Source organism: Sander vitreus, chromosome 21 (assembly GCF_031162955.1).
Source record: "Sander vitreus isolate 19-12246 chromosome 21, sanVit1, whole genome shotgun sequence".
NCBI classification, from domain to species: Eukaryota; Metazoa; Chordata; class Actinopteri; order Perciformes; family Percidae; genus Sander; species Sander vitreus.
In genome coordinates, this window is record NC_135875.1 from 23,337,717 (window position 1) to 23,357,158 (window position 19,442).

Genomic DNA, 19,442 nt, shown 5'->3' on the forward strand with positions numbered 1-19,442 from the left:
AAATTCGGTATACATTTTTTACACCGGCCCAAGCCTAGGGTAGAGATTTATTCACAACAGTGAACTACATTATGGTCCATATTACTGTGTATAAAGACATTGGCCAAAAAGAGTTTTTAGACCTTTAGAGAGATGAAAGTGTGTGTGTTTACCTGTCTTTGTAGGGTAAGCTCTCCTTCCAACTCTTGTATCCTGCAATGCAAATCCCATTTCATCCTCTCATACTCCTCCTTTTGCTTTTGAATTTCACCAGCCATAGAACTACCATCCAGCCACAAAAAGACATGCACAGACACACAAGGAGTTACAGTACCATGTCATTAATTAAGTAAGGTTCAAAATTCAGTCTTAAGATAGCCATTACCATACAACACAAATCTGAAGCTATACTGAAGCGCTAATAAGCGTGAGTGATTTCTCTCACCGACAGTGATTTCCGCTTTGAGTTGATGTTTTAAAGGGAGGCCCTCAGCATCATAACAGCAGTTAGCAAACTGCATGCTCTCATTGAAAACAGCCTGGGGCTGCTAAATTTTTTTTGTGTTTCTTACTCTATTTCCTTCCCCTGACTCACCGCTTGAGCTCATCCAGCTGCCGCCTGTGGTGAGCAGCATTGTGTTGATTTTTACTGAGCTCCTCCTGCCTCTTCTCGGTCTCTCTGGCTCTCTGCTTCTCCAGCTTGTCAACCTGCATATGCAGCTGGTTCAGCTCCCCCTGCCTGCAAATGATTAGAATGATGATTCAATAGTAGCCGATTGAGACAGTCACTGTGCCCTATCTTGCACCCGGCGCAGCGCGGCGTTAAGCCCGACGCAAGTTTCTTTGCTATTTTAAGATCGTCCAGCGCCCACGTCGTTTAAATAGTGAATGCACCTGCGCCCATCTTTGCGCCCTGGGGCGTGCTGGTCTTACAGGGAGGTGTGTTCAGGTGAATTCTTGGCGTATTGCTATCTTGAGGCAGCGGGAAATGATCGCGCCATTGACCAACAAAAACCTGGTCTAAAGTCAATCACGCAGCATTTCAATGTTATTTTAACAGCACTTTAGTAAAATGCGCCTAGGCTTATGCACAGTGTGAAGACACTATGCTTGTTACACACACACAGGGAAGCGCAGCAGCACACAAACATGCAAAATATTACAAATAAAATTAAAGCTGTGGTCTTAAGATGGCACAGACCAAATTTGAAATTGATCGGATGAAAACTCTAGGAGGAGTTCGTTAAAGTACATGTGGAAATTAGTTACATTTTTCATTGTTTTTGACAATGAAATTGTCAAAAACAATTTTTCATTTATTTATTTTTTTGCTATTTTACATACAAATATTTAATTATTTTATAATTTCAATGTAATCTTAATGTAGTGTCACACGACACAACAATAATTTGGATTGAAGAGGGTTAGATGAACTATACCTGTTATGCTCCACAGTCAGAGCTCTCGCAGTTATGACATCATATCTCTCCAACTCTCTGTCTCGTTCATCCAGGACAGCCAGGTTGAACTGGAAATCTTCCCTCAGTTGCTGGTAACGTTCTCTGACAAATGAAAAAAAAAATATATTAGTCAGTTATTAATATGAGATTTACCAAAGTGGAGGGGCCACTGGCACATTGCTGCCGCGCCTTCACCGTGATTTCTTTTTTAAATATAAACATCACAGTCCCACCCAAAATCCCTCCTACCCTCCAACCAGTCCCACCCCCAGGATGGAAGGCAGTTCCAAGAGATGCAAATTGCAAAGGGTTACACAAAAAGAAAAAAATACATATTTATAAATAAAAATAATAAATAAATAAATAGTAAAATGCAGCAAGAATGCAAAGGAGGATATAGAAAAGTAAACTAAAGGCAGATTGTATGTTGATCCCTTTCAGTTAGCAACTGAGCTTCTAACCCATCTACAAAGTCTAAAAAGGGCCTCTACGTCTAGTAAATTTTGATGTTTGACATGGTGTATCAGATAATTTCTACTTTCAATGGCCCTCATTTATGAAACGTGCGTACGACCTAAAACAGGCGTAGGACGGGCGTACGCCGATTCCTATGCAAAGCAAGGCATTTATCAATTTGAACGTGAGCATAGGCTGCGATAAAATCTCACATCTGGTCTGAACTCGTGTACACAAGTTTTTGAGTCAGTGTGGACTTGCGGTGCAGCACATAATCAGTTTAGAAGGAGAAGGAGAAGTCATCAATTGATCATTTATCAGCAATGGCAGACCCTTTTAGAGGACCTCTATGCGCCGGTAACAGTGCACACGTACGCGCACGGGCCACGGTGGAGCGCTCCATCGGATTGATTAAGGGCAGATGGCCCTGTTTTGCATCAGCGGGGGGGACCCTAAGTCTGCAACATAGTTTTAGCCTGTGGGGTTCTGCACAACATCGAGCAGGAAAACAGGGTGCCATAAATGTAGAGATGGAGCCAGATGACACGATGCCCAGAGAGCAGTGTCCAGCACAGCCCCAACTGGGGCTATATGAATGAGACAGGATATAATTCCTCGCTTTTAAAAGGTGTTATGTTTGGCAATGACATTCAATACAGGAAACATGACGATGCACAACATTTTTATTTATTCTTCAGGTGTTCGTTTCTCTTTTAAGTGTTGATGGCCACAACGATTTATTTCTGCCATTGACATATTTCGGCTGTCAGGAGACAGAGTCAGGGTGGTGGTCCTGCACGGGGGGCGGAGGACATGCGCTCTCCCTCACAGCTGTTGCCTGGCTCTTACTCATGAAAAAAACACGAGTAAAATAAAAGACACTGCATAAACTCCGCTACTGTGTTTATTTAAATATAGGTACACCATGTAGGCCTAAGATATTGCAATATAAGCCTGTATATTACTATTAGGACTATAGCATACATATGTCAAGGATGTATAAATTAAATAAACTTCAGCTGGTGTCCGATTTACTACGGCAACACTGTTGACTGCATCAGTGATCTCTTTCCATTCCACATTCTTTCTACAGCCTTTAATACCAGTTTTCAGGCTGCCAAATAGTACAGAAGTTGCTGCAAATGAACCTGAGATATCAGGGTTTCAATCTCCACCTCTGAAAAGTGCCGCTTCTCAGCCGGATTAGGCCTCAAAACAGAGAATATAGTGGGGCGAGATATTTAAATTACGATTGTTTCCAGCCGCTGCATTATTTAATGTACGACCATTCTTAAGCTCTGATTGGTGTGATACAAACGTTTCATGAATCACACGTGAAGCCTGTCATAAGATAATTCATGCGCTCATATCTGCGCTGGTTTCTACGTTAGGTTGATAAATGAGGGCCAATGACTGCATAACCTCCCAAACCCAGTGTGCAGAAGCAGGAGGGGGGGCATCTTTCCACTTGAACAGTATTAGTTTTCTAGCTAGTAACGTGGAGTAGGCCACTAAATTTGCCTGGGTGGCCTTCTAAGTGTGCACCAGTTGGAACGACCCCAAAAATGGCACTCAAAGGCAAAGTGAGGAGCGCAACACAGAGGTCAAAGCGTCAAAGATGAATTGCCAAAATTAAGTCAATTTTGGGCAGGACCACAACAATGGAAAAGGTCAGCAGTGTCCTCTTTGTATTTGTCACATTTTGGATCCAGCTCTTGAAAGACACAAAAGTATTGTCAATAAATCAGTCCCTCCAGAAAAACAAAGAGTGTTCTTAACTTGGCAGCAGGCCCGTATTAAGACAAGGTGGTATACCTCAAAGCCCCCCCCCCCCCCCTTTTACCCGTGCTGTCCTCCTGGCAAAAATATCAGACATAGTCAAGGGGATTTCTCAAATGTAATTTACTAACTTGTACAACTACATACATGTAGGCATATGAGCAGTGAGCACTATATTCAAATGTCTCAATTCAAAATGTTAAATTCAAAAAAGCACAGCACTCAATTCAAAATGTCAAAATCAATACACATCAGTACATCAGCCCAGCAGACAAGCCAAAAAAGCTAACAAAAAACAAAGCATTTTCATTATGCAAAGAGAAACCATCACTTGCTTTCCCGCTGCCAAAAATATCAGACATAATCAAAAGGGATTTCTCAAATGCAATTTACTAACTTATCCAACTACATACATGTAGGCATATGAGCAGTGAGCACTATATTCAAATGTCTCAATTCAAAATGTCTATCAATTCAAAAAGCCAAAATCAATACTATATGTTGCAGCATTGTGGGTCGGTCAAATTTGTATTTTTCCGACTTTATTTCACGGCCCTGAACACAACTCCTCTGATTGGTCAAAAACTTTCAAAAGCATCATGGGAAAGCTAAAACTACTTTAGCATCACAGCTAACAACAATAAAATGACCGAAAATGAATAAGATATGGTCAAAAGACTATCAATATTAGATCTAAGAATATGGATTTATTGCACAAAGTCCTCTGAAAGAAATACGAGCTCTGGAAAGAAGCGCAGACTGTGGATCGGTCTTTTACACTTCTCTGCATACTGAATAAACTCACGAAGCGCACCCGCCATGCTGTGTGCTTGAAAAACACGGAGAAGGCAAGAAAGCCAACCACTTATATTTTACATTCATCATTATGATCAAATTTTCGGGGGGGTTAAACTGGCGACTTTTGATTATTGTTAAAACCCCCCATCCCCCCAAATGATATATGATATATTTGCGCATACTCGTCATGTAATATTGATTTATGTTATTATTATTATTATTATTATTATTATTATTATTATTATTGTTGTGAAATTAGTGTTCATAAACAAGTAATGTATGGTCTTTCAACAATTTCAAGTGAATAATATAACAATTTATGAAAATATTGTTAAAGCTTGTGTCATGTGGTGCCCCCCCACTGGTTGTGAATGATTGGTGCCCCTGGGCACTGGCCCAAGTGCCCTTATGGATAATCCGGGCATGCTTGGCAGTGGCGATTTGTGTGGTAGTTTCCTTAGCAGGGCTAGCAGGCCCGACCGGCATCCTTGTTTCTCCTTCCTCCCCGCCTTCCTTGCCTGCTGCGGCCGACGACAATACAACGAGCGCCCGCTGGTCTGGTGGCTGTCCTCCAGAGGCCAGGTCATGCCTTCGCGGCAAAAAAATTGAGTTTATTTCCCCCTCAAAAATAGGTAATTGAGCACTGTAGTGGTTATGACCATATCAGTGACTATGTAACTATATGGAAAAGCGATAAATGATGTCTGTGGCTTGCACAATAGCGTTACTGGAGGTTAGCTTTTAGTCTGCGCCTCATTTCTCTGTCTTAACCATTCCCCTTACCCATACCCCTTAGTTTTGCTCCCGTGAGAGTAAGTGCTGTCCCAATACTCATTTTGGTCGAGGGGTAGGGCTAAGGGGAAGGGCTATATACCCCTTAACGCCAAGTAAGGACGCGAGCTTACTTGAACAGCAAGGGGTATCCAGATTCATTGCGCAACAAGGAACATGGCTGCCCGGTCGACCAGAGAGATCCATAAATGTAAGTATTTTTTGCTTAAAGAATTGATTTAAAAATTACGACGTCTTGTTTTGTGCTCTACACAGTCCTGTACATATATATTTGCAACCATATTTGTAATTGAAACGTTTTTAAAAATTGCTAGCTTGCTATGCTAACGCTAACACTAAAGTTAATGTTAATGTTAGCTACATTGCTTATTTGCACAACAGTCCCGCATTTCTCTGCCTTGAATGGACTCCATGCATGTCTACAGTGTTAACTATACTCCATTAGCAGCGAATTTCGTTTGATATCAGTGTATGACACTATTTGCTTTGAAGACATTGATACGTGCTTTACATATACCGTCCTGTATCACACAGGGACGCCGGAGGAAACCACTTTCTGGGCTGAAAACGAACAGAAGTTTCTGCGTTCATGTTGTAGCCATTCATTATTATATTGGTACTGTATTATTGTAAACATGTGTAATTCATTCCTGTTCATGCACCTGTACATTGTTGTTGGTTATGATACAGGACACTAATGAAAGAAATGGAGTATGGATGAAAAGGTCACTGGCCAACAGGCATCAGACTGGGGTCTGGAATTTCAGAATAGCTGTAGTTTTTTGTTTGTTTGTGGTCTTGTGTGCCTTTTTTCGAGGGCCAAGGGCTAGGGGTAAACTAAGGGGTAGGGGTAAGGAGTAGGGGTAAGATAGAGAAATGGGATTCAGCCTTAGCCTCGCGCTGTCCCGTGGGAATTCAGTTGTAGTAGGAAAAGTTAAACAGCAGTGTGCAGATCGGAGCGTAGTGTGTGAAGAGTGAAGAGCCGAGGTGTTCATAAGGGAAGAAGCTTGGACTTACCTTAACTATGGAGAATATAGAAGTTATTGAACACATGGAAGAGGCTTTTGAGTTTAATGGTCGTCCTTATTTATTTGAACCCGAGTATACAGACGAAGAACTAGCCTCATAAGAATGGGAAAGAACGAGACAGAGGGGCAACAGGCAGATGAAGCAGCTGCTCCAAGCGCGAGCTACAGTTAGCCTACTAGCCTTCAGTAACACTATTGTGCAAGCCACAGACATCATTTATTGCATTTCCATGTAGTTACATAGTCACTAATATGGTCATAACCACTACAGTGCTCAATTACCTATTTTTTAGGGGGAAATAAACTAAAATGTTTCGCCGCGAAGGCATAACCTGTCCTCTGGAGGACATCCACCAGACCAGCTGGCGCTCTTTGTCTTGTTGTCGGCTGCAGCAGGCGAGGAAGGCGTGGAGGAAGGAGAAGCAAGGACGCCGGTCGGCCCTGCTAACCCAGCTAAGGAAACCACACAAATCGCCACTGCCAAGACTCCTACTCACCAACGCCAGATCGATGTCACACACAATAGATGAGCTACAAATACACACAGAACTGATGCGTGATTATTACCACAGAAGCCTGGCTGAACACACTCCCTGACGGCAGCTGGCAGCTGGCAGCTAGTAGGACGAGCTAGCAGCAGGATGTCTGAGTTGAAAACGCATCTTGTTGTCACGTAAGAGCCCTGTTCATGTTACACAGACATTATAATTAGGGCACGAGCGGCGAAGGCCCTATTGAAACTGAAGGATTTATTAGGGCCCAAGCGCTGACAGAGGCGAAGGCCCTATTGAAACTGAAGGAATTATTAGGGCCCAAGCGCCGACAGCGGCGAAGGCTGAAACTGAAGGAATTATTATTAGTATTATTATTTTCTGCTTTGGGATTATTATTGGCTTTTTAAGGGGCTTAACATATTCAAAAACTCACCAAAATTGGCGGTCGCATCAAAATGTACGTATTTTAAGGGTTTCGGGAATAGGCGCACAAAAATGGCTCGCTAGCACCCCCTACAACACTTAAAAAATTGAGCCCCTGCAGTGCGTTTATCGTGGACTCACGAAACTTGGTACACATATGTAGCATGTCAAGACGTACAAAACAACTCATTAGAGCCATACCCTAAACCCAACAGGAAGTCCGTCATTTTGAATTGAAAGTTCGAAATTAGTGCGATTTTGGCACTTTAACTAACTCCTCCTAGAGATTTCAGCGTACATTGTCATATCTGCTTGAAATTTCACAGTATCAACAAGGGTCCAGGCCTGAGGATAATTACAGGCCAATATTGACTTTTGGTCATAGCGCCCCCCACTGGCAAACAGGAAATCATCATTTGATTTAAATGAAACTTAGAACGTGTGGTCTACATGTGATACTGAGCCGGCCCCTATAATATAATCACGCCCACTTACTCAGGCCAAGCCCCCATTCATAACATTTGAACCGTTTAAGGTAGACCCTTGTGTGAGGTGTCACTGAACTCAGCAGATAGTTCCTTATTCATTGGTGATGGTTTGGCCCACCCTCTATGCTTAAGCCACACCCCCTTTGACCCCCCTGTGACCCGTTTAAAGTAGAGTCTTGTGAGGTATTATTGAACTCAGCAGAGAGTTTGTTTTTGATTGGTGATGGTTTGGCCCGCCCCCTATGCTTAAGCCACGCCCCCTTTCATAACAGGTGACCCGTTTAAGGTAGAGTCTTATGTGAGGTATCAATGAACTCAGCAGACTTCCTTTTTTATTGGTCATGGTTTGCCCCGACCGCTATGCTTTGGCCATGCCCCCTGTGACAGCTAATAAACTGTATGATGTAGAGTCTTGTGTGAGGTATCGTTGAACTCAGCAGGGAGTTCCCTTTTCATTGGTGACGATTCGCGGTGTCCGAGTTCCGCGCAAATGCATGGTCGCAAAGAGCGGCGACCGCCTATAACCCCGACGCGCGCAGAGGAGTGAGGGCCCGTCCATCGCTGCTTGCAGCTTTAATTATTATTATTATTTTCTGCAAGTAAATTGGCTTTTTGAGGGGCTTAACATATTCAAAAACTCACCAAATTTGGCGGTTGCATCGAGTCTGCTGGAAATTTACGTATTTTAAGGGTTTCGGAAATAGGCGCCCAATAATGGCTCTCTAGCGCCCCTTACAAAGTTAAAAAATTTTGCCCCTGCAGTGCATTTATCGTAGACTCACGAAACTTGGTACGTATCATGTCAAGACGTACAAAAAACATCATTAGAACCATACGCTAAACCCAACAGGAAGTCCGGCATTTTGAATTCTGAAATCCTCGCAAATGCACGGTCGCAAGGAGCGGCATCCGCCAGTAACCCCAACGCACGCAGAGGCGCGAAGGCCCGTCCATCGCTGCTTGCAGCTTTAATTGCATTTTGTGCACAAAGGCACTCTTTAGAATATGCCCCCAAAACGGCCTGGACTGATTCTGTTCGTTTTTTTTTGCTATCGACAGTACTCATAAATTTATAGCAATTAAGATTAATGTAAAAATTGCATGGAGTTCTCCTTTAAGTCTCCAAATTTCAAAAGTTCCATCAGTAAAGGAGGGGGTGGGATTTATCGCAACTGGAGTGGAGATCTTTACACTTGAGCACCTTTCTAAATTGTTTCTAAATGTAAATTCCTTGTATGTGTAAACATACCAATAGAGCTGATTCTAATTCTAGTGGATTAACTCAAAATGGTCGGTTAACTCAAATTTAAAGAAACATACAGGGCCCTATTTTAACGATCTGAAACGCAAGTATCAAACGCCAAACGCAAGTAGCTTTGTGGGCGGATCTCAGGCGCTGTTGCTATTATACTGGCGGGATAAATGACTCTTGCGCCCGACGCAAATCTAAAATGGGTTGGTCTGAAGTAGCTACATTACTCAAAGGTGTGGTTTGTGCGTAACGTGCAATAAACCAATCAGAGCGCTATCTCACATTCCCTTTAAAAGCAGGCGTGCTTGTTCCATGGCGGATTGCTATTATAATGGCGGAGTTGCTAGGCGCATGCCAGGAGCGGTTTACAGCCGAGGAGACCGACGTTTGCTATTGATTTTTCTTTCTGTCAAAATGTAAATAAAGAAATGTCACAAAAACATACTTTCCGATGTTTTGGGCTTACTCTCACTGAATCACGAGGTTATGAATGCATGGTGATATTTTTGCAATGTAGTCTAACATTAGACCGAGATTACCTCACTATAGACGATGCAGCTCTTCTGTCTCTCCTCTCCCGTGTTGCTGCTGGGGCATTTGGGTTAAGTGGCATCGGCATATGCAGTTCAACATCACATCTCCTTAAGTCCTCTAATATTTCCTCATTTATGTCATCAACACATCTATGATTCATGGAAATGTTGTGTAACACAAGGTCATATTTTTCTTTGTATTAATGTATGGTTTGCAAGAATGTGAACTGCTGGGTCTGTGAGATGAGAGAAGCAAAGTGTATGCGCGGTGTGCACACTACATTACGGCCAAGCATGCGCCCTTAAAATAGCATCTGAATAACGCACCACTGACTTTAGACTAGGTTTTTCCTGGTCTATGGCGGAACTGTTTTCTGAAACTGCAAAATAGCACTAGGGAACGTTTGCGCTGGAACACGCATCCTCTTTTTGCTGAACCGCCCCCGGGAGCGCAAGTTCATTCCCTAATTTACCGACGTCAGTCTGTTGAGGGAAAAGTCCGCTGTGCGTCGGATGCAAAATAGGAATGATACATGCATCGGTGTACAAAGTCAATTGAGCTGGGTGCAAGATAGGGCCCGTTATGTCACTTATTTACCTTTGACATATTTTATATGTGGTAGGTATCTTTCTATTCAGATATTAAGTTTGTATTTGTTCCGACTGTGAAATAACTCTCTTAGATTTCTGTCTCCACCCCAATACAATGAAGGTGGATAGAATTTAGTGTTTGGGTCTGACAGCATTCGAATAATGACGTTTAAACATTTCAGTACCATAAAATAGCAACGTGTCTTTCCAGATACAATGTCCTGGTTACTCTTGATAATCCACAGACCTCCATTGTGTTGGGTTGGAAGCAGATATCTTTGACACATATTACAAAACCGGGGCAAATAAACCAAAGCTATCTGCACTACAGAAAGGTGAGGAAATATGTTATTTTGTTCCTTGGCTTAACCCCTTTAAGAGTTCAAATGTTAGTGAATAACCAAATAGTTCTTAATTGTTTGAAAATATGGCAGGAAATTAAGAAGTGCTGCAAGTTGCCTAGAACCTCTATCCAGTGTGTCATAATCATGCATTTCCATTTCCGACCACGCCCTCAGATGCAACTTTTTTATAGTTGGAGGCTACAAGGCATAGTATTTTTAAAAGATCTGTACATTGCCAAACATTTTACCTCATTTACTCAGCTAAAAGACACATTTCCCTCCCATCAACACACTTCTTTAGATACCTACAAGTTAGGAACTATGTCTGCCAAAACCTGCCTAACTTTGAATCCCTCCCTGAGGAAAGCAGGGTTTATATTCTTTTGCTTGGCCCACCGGATTCAAAACACTTGATCTCAGATTTTGTCAAGGTATTTTCTGAACAGGTGAACTATGCCACCCACTCTTTGAAGAAAGTTTAGGAAGAGGAACTGGGTCTCCAGATTGATGATATTGTTTGGGAGAAGAGTCTCAGTAGAATTAAATATTGTTCTATTAATGTCAGACATCACTTAATCCAGTGTAAGGTCATGCATAGACTTCATTATTCAAAAACTAAACTACATAGAATATATCCTACTGTTTCCCCTTTGTGTGATCGATGTAAGTCAGCTGATGGTTCCTTAATTCACCTCTTCTGGACATCTTCTGGTGTGGAGTATTTCGATGGTTTTCTCAAATGTACAACTGTGGCACTGTTTGGCTACTTCCTGTGTCTATTGACTCATAGTCCCTCTGTACAGCACACCATTATGTATGGAATGTTAATTGCAAAGAGACTAATAGAGACTTTAAGGCTTTGGAAGTCAGAAGCAGTGCCACTCTTCAAGACTCGGCTAACAAAACTTACCTCTGTATTACATATGGAGAAAATCCAATATGGCATGACGGACAATCTTAAAAAAATCTACAAGATTTGGTAGCCATTCTTATACCATTTTGCTCAATTTAAAGGAGACCTTGAACAGTTGTGAGTTTCAGAATAGTATATAATAGAGCAGTGGTTCCCAACCTTTTTTCCTTGGTGCCCCCCCTACTTATGTTTAGGAAAAGCTGAGCCCCCCCTCCGAAACCGAAGTTGAGGTAACTCTCGAGATAGAGCCTTACTTTCTTTTTTGCTACAGAGGAGTTATCAGCACTTTTACATTTCTCCGCCATGTTTCGTTCATAAAATAGTGATGCTGTGGCAGCAGGAAAAATGAGGATGATAGCAACTAGCAGCTGACCTGATGACAGCAAGGGTCACAGGTTAAGAGGTCCCGGAGGTTTGGCCTACTAAAGTAGCCTGCCTACAATTTTAAGTGAGAACAAAAATATATAGTTTTTATACAGACTTTTGTATACATTACATATTCTAGTGTATTATCATAATTTGTTTAACATGTGCAAATTTTTTTTTTTACCTCAACCTCAAACCAGATAAAGACTTGCGCACCCCCTGTGATCTTTGCCGCTCCCCTGAGGGGTCCCCGGACCCCAGGTTGGGAACCATTGTAATAGAGTACCAGTGATGCAACAGTACATTTCATTGTCTTGAGTAATACGCCACAGGTTGGTTTTTTTTTCTTCCTCTTTTTTTTTAACTGTTGTCATGTCATCATAATTCAACAGTTTACTGACTTGATTACTGAAATTTTTCACACTTAAGCAGGTGAGGAAATTTTATTTATTTACAAATTTACACAAATACATAATTAATCAGAAGCCTGAGCATGGCTTAGGCCATGTTTGACAGCAAACTAGGGCTTCAATGCCTAATGGGTTGGTTAAATGGCAGAAAATGCATTTGATATTAGATTAATCTTTTAATTATTTTATCAAGCAAAATGCCTACGAAACAATGGAAAAAATCCCGCACTCTGCTCTTGCTATAGCATCACCTTTTATTAAGAAAAACTAACATTTCGGTCCCTCCAGACCTTCATCAAGAGTATCTCAAATGAAAACCAAAGACGGGTTTAAATACATTTCTCCCCTCCCATTCTGTGTCTCTAGGTGTGGGACAATAGGCAATCACTTCTCAATGGGAGTGTCTTTCAGTTAAGACTGTTTCGTAGTTGTGGCCAGTTTAGCTCAGTTGGTGGAACGGGCGCACATGTATAGAGGTTTGCTCCTCGACGCAGCGGCCGCAGGTTCGGCTCCGACCTGCGGCCCTTTGCTGCATGTCATTCCCCCCTCTCTCTCCCCTTTCATGTCTTCATCTGTCCTGTGAAAATAAAGGCCTAAAAATGCCCCCAAAAATATTTTTAAAAAAAACAAAAAACATAAGACTGTTTCGTAGTTAATGTTATCGTCCAACCGACCTGCACAGTAGGATTTGGATGTGCGAGCTATTCCTATATCAAGCAAAAATGCCAAACATTATTTTCAAACATGGATTTGCTGCTTTTCGATTGTTTTATATTATGGTAAACTGAATGTATTTGGTTTTGCCATGATGGTCAAATAAAAAAAACTGAATTTGAAGATGTTCCCTGAGGCTCTGGAAAATTGTGATAGACACCATTTTTTTATATTTCACAATTTAAAAGATGCACAAATAACTGAAATAATCAACAAATAAGTGAAAGTAAAAATAACTGTGCTGCAACCTGACAACAAACCAAACAGCTACATGTATTTCTTTGTGTCTTGTGAAAGTCAGAGACTGGGGTCCATTGGCAAATCCTACATTTCTAAAGGAATATTTCCAGCTAAAAGCTGAGGTGCAAAGTGGAATTTCACATTTACTGTTATCCTGATGTGAGGTGGACGTAGACAAGGTACCTGAGGGAGGAGTACTCCTCCTGAGCCTTTTTAAGGGAACTCTCCAATTTATGAACTCTTGCAGCCAGCTGGGTCTCAAGGTCTCCAAGTCCTCTGTCCCCGTCTAACTGCATGGTAGAACTGGAATACACATAGCAGCAACAATATAGGCCATCATGCATTGCAACACATAGTATTCATTCTAATTAGGGATGCACCAATACCACTTTTTTTAAGATCAAGTACAAGTACTTTAACCCCCCAACGTCTCCTTCCAGGCAGCGCTGCGACCGTTGACTTCAAGGCACCTAACCCTAGCCTTAACCCTAACCATATCCCCGCCGCCATCAAAAGTGTCGTTCCATTTGTCTGAAAAACTGAAGTGAACTCGGTGAGATCGACCCTCGGAGGGCTGAGGGAGCAATGTGAACAACGATGGTCACCTTAGAGGTGGATATCACCCTAAATGCATTGCAGTTATGCATTTGGTTCAGTTAATATTAACTTTATACCAGATATTGTATGTGTGATTTCTTTATTTCCAACATTATCTGTAAATGCATGGAAGAAATTCTGTTTTTGCGAGCTATAGCCTAAGCATCAATATGATTGATCATGATGCAGTCCAAAAACTCTCTAAATCAGAAACTCATGCAGCTGATTACCAAGCCTCATTGAAATTAGTCTGCGGTGTGTATGTGCAAAAAGCAGTAATAATACTTTTTATAAATAATATTTGTATAGCGCCTTTCATACAAGAAATAGGCCTATTAATAAGGAAATTGCATGATATAAACAGATAGAATGAACAAAAAAACAGGGATAGAATGCCATAATTAATGGAAATAAGATGGAAAATAAAACACACAGCAGTAGCGCTGAGCCTACAACTGGCGGTCGATCTTTATAGTTTTGGCTCAAAGTGAACAAGGAGTGCGTTCCATTTCAATCCCCCACTTCTGCCCCGCCCACTTCCCCTCTGTAGTGGCCTACGTGCGACGTGTGCTGTTACGTCATACCAAAGGCTGAGGGGAAATGAAGGAGGGCATGTTGAAACACTAATGAAACACAAGCTTTTGTTTCTCTCACTATGCCTCTAAAGTCAGTACTCGCTCCGAAGATAATCACCATCACTCTCTCGCTCTACCACACACTCCCCAGGCACACACACATTCCAGCCCCGCTATTCTCTTAACACTAGTGCCGGAATTCCATAACTACTAGAACTGCCGTGAGCGGTCATTTTCACTGCCAGATTCCAAACTCTATAATCTCTCATGATACATACCTAATTGCAATATTGTATTATGTGATGTGTTAGGATATCTTTAGAAAAACGTAATAACACCGAAATGTACATTTTAACAAGTTTATTTATACATTTGAGTAGTATTACATGTTGCTGCATGAACTTCCTCCGGACAATTTTACTACTGGTGCACTCCTTAGAGAGGATGTTGCAATGATTCCAGCCAGTTCGAGGATGTATAAAGTTATATGAACATGTAAACAACCACCGGCCATCTACGTGTTCCGCGCCTTTCACAGAGCGAGTGCCCGGTGTTTGCCTTCTGATTCAGAACTGAGTCCATCCATGCCGTAGTAGCCTACGTTACCGACTCTGGCTCTGCCTTCGGCCCATCGGTGATGCCCACACTTGTTACTTGAGACCGCTAGTTACGTTTCTCTGACAGAGACTATGGTAGTTACTAAGCAAAAAAGATGCATCTTCAACCGCGCAAAAAATTAAAAACAATACCGCGAAAATCCGAGTGGTCAATATTAAAGATGCACCGATAGACCGGCCGATGACCGGTTTTCACGTGCTCAGCCATGACCAGCGACCGGCAGGTCAGTCTGACATATGCCGATTTCATGCCGGTCAATGCTACAATTAACTGACAACATAAGTTATACTAGTTACAGTTCTCAAGTACGCATGCACACACGGACACGACAGCAGAGTCTCTTTTTCCTTTCTCTCAACTTTTCCGCCGTGTGTCGTGCGTACCCACTCGCGGTGTGAAGCACGTGTCTGCGCTATTCTCGCACATGTAGGGAACCTCGTGAATTAACCTGCAACATGTCAGATGTTTGGAAATTCTTCAGCGTTTGTAAAGTGTAAAGTGGTTAGACAAAATGAAATCGGAATCGGCAAAAATCGGTATCGGCTGGCCTAACTCAAAGAAAATCGGAAATCGGAATTGGCCTAGAAAGTTGTAATGGGTGCATCTCTAGTCAATATGACCATGTATGGCCGAAATAGGTAAAAGTGATTGTATTTTCTTTGCCTTTTGTGTAATGTATATAAAAACAATTTTAAATTAAAATACAGACTCTTTTAGGAAAAGTCAGGCAGCAGCAGGATTGTATTTTTTTATTCAGCAAAGTTATTACACATATAAATTTCAAAACAGTCAAAATGACAGTCATGGCTGTGCTAGTGTTAAAGAGATCGACGTGTACACACACCAACGCATAACTATAAACTTACGCAGACTACGGCGAAAGCTCTTCTTGGAGCCTCCGCAGAACCATAAATCAGACTTAAAAGATAGGCTCACAGAGTTCTGCAGGAACCTGCAGTGATAAAATCAGTGGGATTGAAGAGACTAGTGTTGTTCAGATGAATAACGAACGTGATAGAATCAAACCAAGATTGTGTGGGTATATCACGTTTGGGAAGAGGCACCTGGTTACACAGAGGCATAATTTTAGTTATTAGAAGTATAGCAACACTATACTTTCCAGCTTGAGTTGAGCTTTACAAACATCTTGCTATTAGTTATATAAGACAAATCAAGGATCTCAGTTAAGAATGTGCCTTATCGTAATTTAAGTTATAATGATGAAGATCTCGGTTATCTTTAGATTTCCATGTACGATTCGAAAACTCTGGGCCACACTCTCTGACAGACTAATGACTTGATGTAAATTGATAGGTTAACGAAACCGACAGAGGGAGTTGTTTACGTATGTTACGTTGGACAGTTCTAGTAGAAGTGGAAAACCAGTTGCTGGATATTTTCCTATCACTAGGGAGGGCCTCTACAGTAATGAGGCACATTACCCTCCTCCCACCAACAGGGAATGTAAAGGGTCGCAAAATACATTCCTTTCTTTTGAAATCAACAAGTTCTTTGTTCTTTTGATATTCTATAGTTCATATACTGGACTGTGCAATCAGGTTCAGGTGCAGATGGACTGTTCTGGGACACCACAATGTACTTGTTATCCGCTCACTTCAGGATGGCTGATATTTAATAGTTAATAGTTATGTCGGTGGAGGAAGGTCTGTCAAAGCGAGACTACGCTTTGCCAGACCCTCCTCCAAAGCGCGCTGAAGGAGGATCTGGCTACTCCACATAGCATTCAGGGATGGGAGGAAAACATGCTCTGATTTAATGGCATTTCCTTAAACCAATCAGAATCATCATGGGCAGCATAGCTGCTGCAAAATAGTCGTGCGAGAGAAAACTGAGATTGGACAGATAGTCTAGCTAGCAGTCTCAAGTTACCCTGCAGAGACCTGAGGAGCTGTCAAAAATATAGTAGTCCTCATAAATCCACCGAATTTAAAATTCCAACACAAAGAAAGCGGAAGGAAACGGAAACTTTATGCATCCGGCGGAATTTCCTGCGGCACCGGGACAATCCGAAAGTGGAACGTCAAGGATATAAACTACTACTACCACTACTACTACAAGCCTCCTACTCAGAGATGGGCACACATACATCAGAGGTATCTTGTTACAAATTACAAATACTTGATCATCAGATGTATCAAAATATAATACAAAATGGTGGTATGACAAAATGTATTTATTTAAAATACCAGTAATTTGATTCTATACAAACTGATAATGACATTTGAGGCATTTATGATGCATTTCAGTTCAGTTTGTTACACATTCACGTTTCCATTAACAAACGTACTTCGAACTTTGATGTACCACCTTGGTTGAGGTTCAAAGCTAACTGAGCCAATACTAAGAGATGAAGTTGAAACAATGTAGACCATTGATTGGAATGTACCGCCAACAGCGACCCGATATCTTTTGTATTCACTTAACCCAGATTTTAAAAATGGCAACCCGCAAAACTATGTCGAAATGAACAGTATTTCAGATGGCAATAAGACTGGGCATTTAGCAGATGCCTCTTCCAAGAGCGATAAATATAAGTGAAGTAGAGTAAGTGCATTTCTTAAACTTTACAAGCAACCAATTGCAAAAAAACACAAAAAGTACCACTATCTCCTTCTGCATAAAACCAACAACAACCTAAAAAAAGTGTTTTCCTTTGTGTACCCCCAAACACTGTAGTCCAGAGGAACGCAAATGAAATCTGGTAGTTTGACTGTGATAGATAACCTGTGGAAGCAAATGGTAATGCTGCTGTAGGGTTTTCGGTTGTCTCAACCTCGGGGTTTGCAGCTTCGAAATATATAGTCAGCTCTGGGATTTTTGCTATAGATGTGACTCCCACTGCTCTTTGATTTTTGTGTTTTTTTAACTCCACTTTCACATTTCTTTCCAGATAGCAAACATGGCTTTTTGAGTAAATTTCCACTCAAAAGACGAAACTGCCACCGTAGATCAGCAACTCATTCTTTGGACAATAAAGACAGGGCTCCCCACACCCACACAACAGTCGGGAGTATCACAAAGTCAAGCATGATTTTTTTTGTTCTGCCTTTCTTTTTGCCGAGCCTCATGGGCCCTTTCAAGTCGGGCATTAAAAAGGCGGTGCCTATACCATGCCAAGCATTAAAGCTTGTGGGCAGCTGTTTTAAAAACTCTTCAGGCGCGCGGGAACCTATTTTTGACCAGAGGTGCTGAATATCAAAATAATGGATGTCTGACAATTTCTCCCCCCAGGAAATGTTTCGGATTTTGACAGCTAAATACGTCATTTTAGTGTATGGGTGAGCGTGAGAAGTTTTAGAAAAGTCCTGGGCAGCCACAAATTCCACTGTTCACTCGCCACTCTGACTCCACTGCGCACACCCTAACATCACAGAAGTGCACTTTACGTCATTAGCCTGTTTCAGTATATAGCCAAGGTAAATTACTTTTCTGATCGTCAAAACCACACCAGAGATGTTTGTCTTGAAAATATATGCTAATAATCAGGCTGCAATGACCTCGCCAACAATTTCTGAATAGCCTAACTTGTGCCTTCTCCACAGTAAATGTGATCCTAACCACGTCACAGCGGTTTCTGTTACACAAAACATATGCAATGAAAACAATCATACTTACAGGCATTGCCCTCACAGGGAACGGAATTATCTTTAAAGCAACTTATTCTTTTTGCAAAATAACCAAAGTTTCAGGAGACACTGAACCAGCGTGTAAAACATAGGCTAGTTCTTTTCCACACATGAACAGGAAGTAGGCTGAACATATTCCCGTATTTCAGGATAACTACCAATTGTGCCCAGTAGATGGCACTCTAGCACAACAAATTACACAAGACAAGAAACAGCTTATCATTCATTCTCATCTCAGCTGAAAAGACCGTTGAAAAGTGTCTGTGCCGAACCTACTTCCAGGATAACTGAAGTTGCTTGGCTGACAGGGCTTTTCGAATCCTTCTGTAAAGTTATCGTTAGATGCTATGATGGTGCTGCTAACGTTAGCCGAGTTGCTTGCTAATGTTATTTCAGACTCAGGCTCTTCAGCTGCCCCAACAGAGTTTGCCTCGGCGGTGGACGAGTAAACATCAACTGTAACATCTACAGATGAAATCTTGCTAATTTTAGCTGCATTACTATGCCGGAAAAAAAAATCTTGTATCCTTTTCTGTGACATATTCTTCTCTACAACTAATGTTCCAGTCAACTAGCCTCAGCCTGCTCGCTTCTCAGCGAGTCACATCACTTGACTCACTTTCAGCTCTATAGCAGCTATAAAAGTTCATTTTTAGTAGGCTATATTCAAACTTATCCATAACCCTTTTTTGCTATTTGCCTCATTATTTAATATACAAAAATATAAATAATGTCAGACAGTGAATTAGTAATTATTTAAAAAATTTAAAATATAAAATCCAGCTCCCGCCAGCAGGGGGTGCTGCAGCACCCTCAGCACCCCCCTTCCCACACCCTTGAAACTCTTTGTACCTTAAAAAAAACGTCTTAATACTTGAAGCCAAAAATCACATTTTGGACCTAAACTAAATAAACGAGACAGCAACCCTTGAGCTAGTTTACACT

General features: G+C 41.5%; 1 protein-coding gene across 8 annotated transcripts in view; it reads right to left on the reverse strand.

The window, feature by feature from the left end:
* ccdc57 (coiled-coil domain containing 57) overlaps positions 1–19,442 on the reverse strand; it is a 97,405-nt gene that overhangs the window by 76,324 nt on the left and 1,639 nt on the right. For 4 of the 8 annotated variants that reach the window (XM_078279917.1, XM_078279923.1, XM_078279920.1 and 1 more), the window contains exons 2-5: positions 13,244–13,363; positions 1,419–1,541; positions 575–718; positions 153–261 (exon numbers count right to left, since the gene is read on the reverse strand). In XM_078279917.1, coding sequence (XP_078136043.1) covers positions 153–261; positions 575–718; positions 1,419–1,541; positions 13,244–13,356 — 489 coding nt within the window. In that variant the 5' untranslated portion in view covers positions 13,357–13,363. Of the gene's footprint in view, positions 1–152; positions 262–574; positions 719–1,418; positions 1,542–13,243; positions 13,364–18,486; positions 18,624–19,442 lie in introns of those variants that run through there. The other 4 variants (XM_078279924.1, XM_078279922.1, XM_078279921.1 and 1 more) reach the window with 2 other exon arrangements.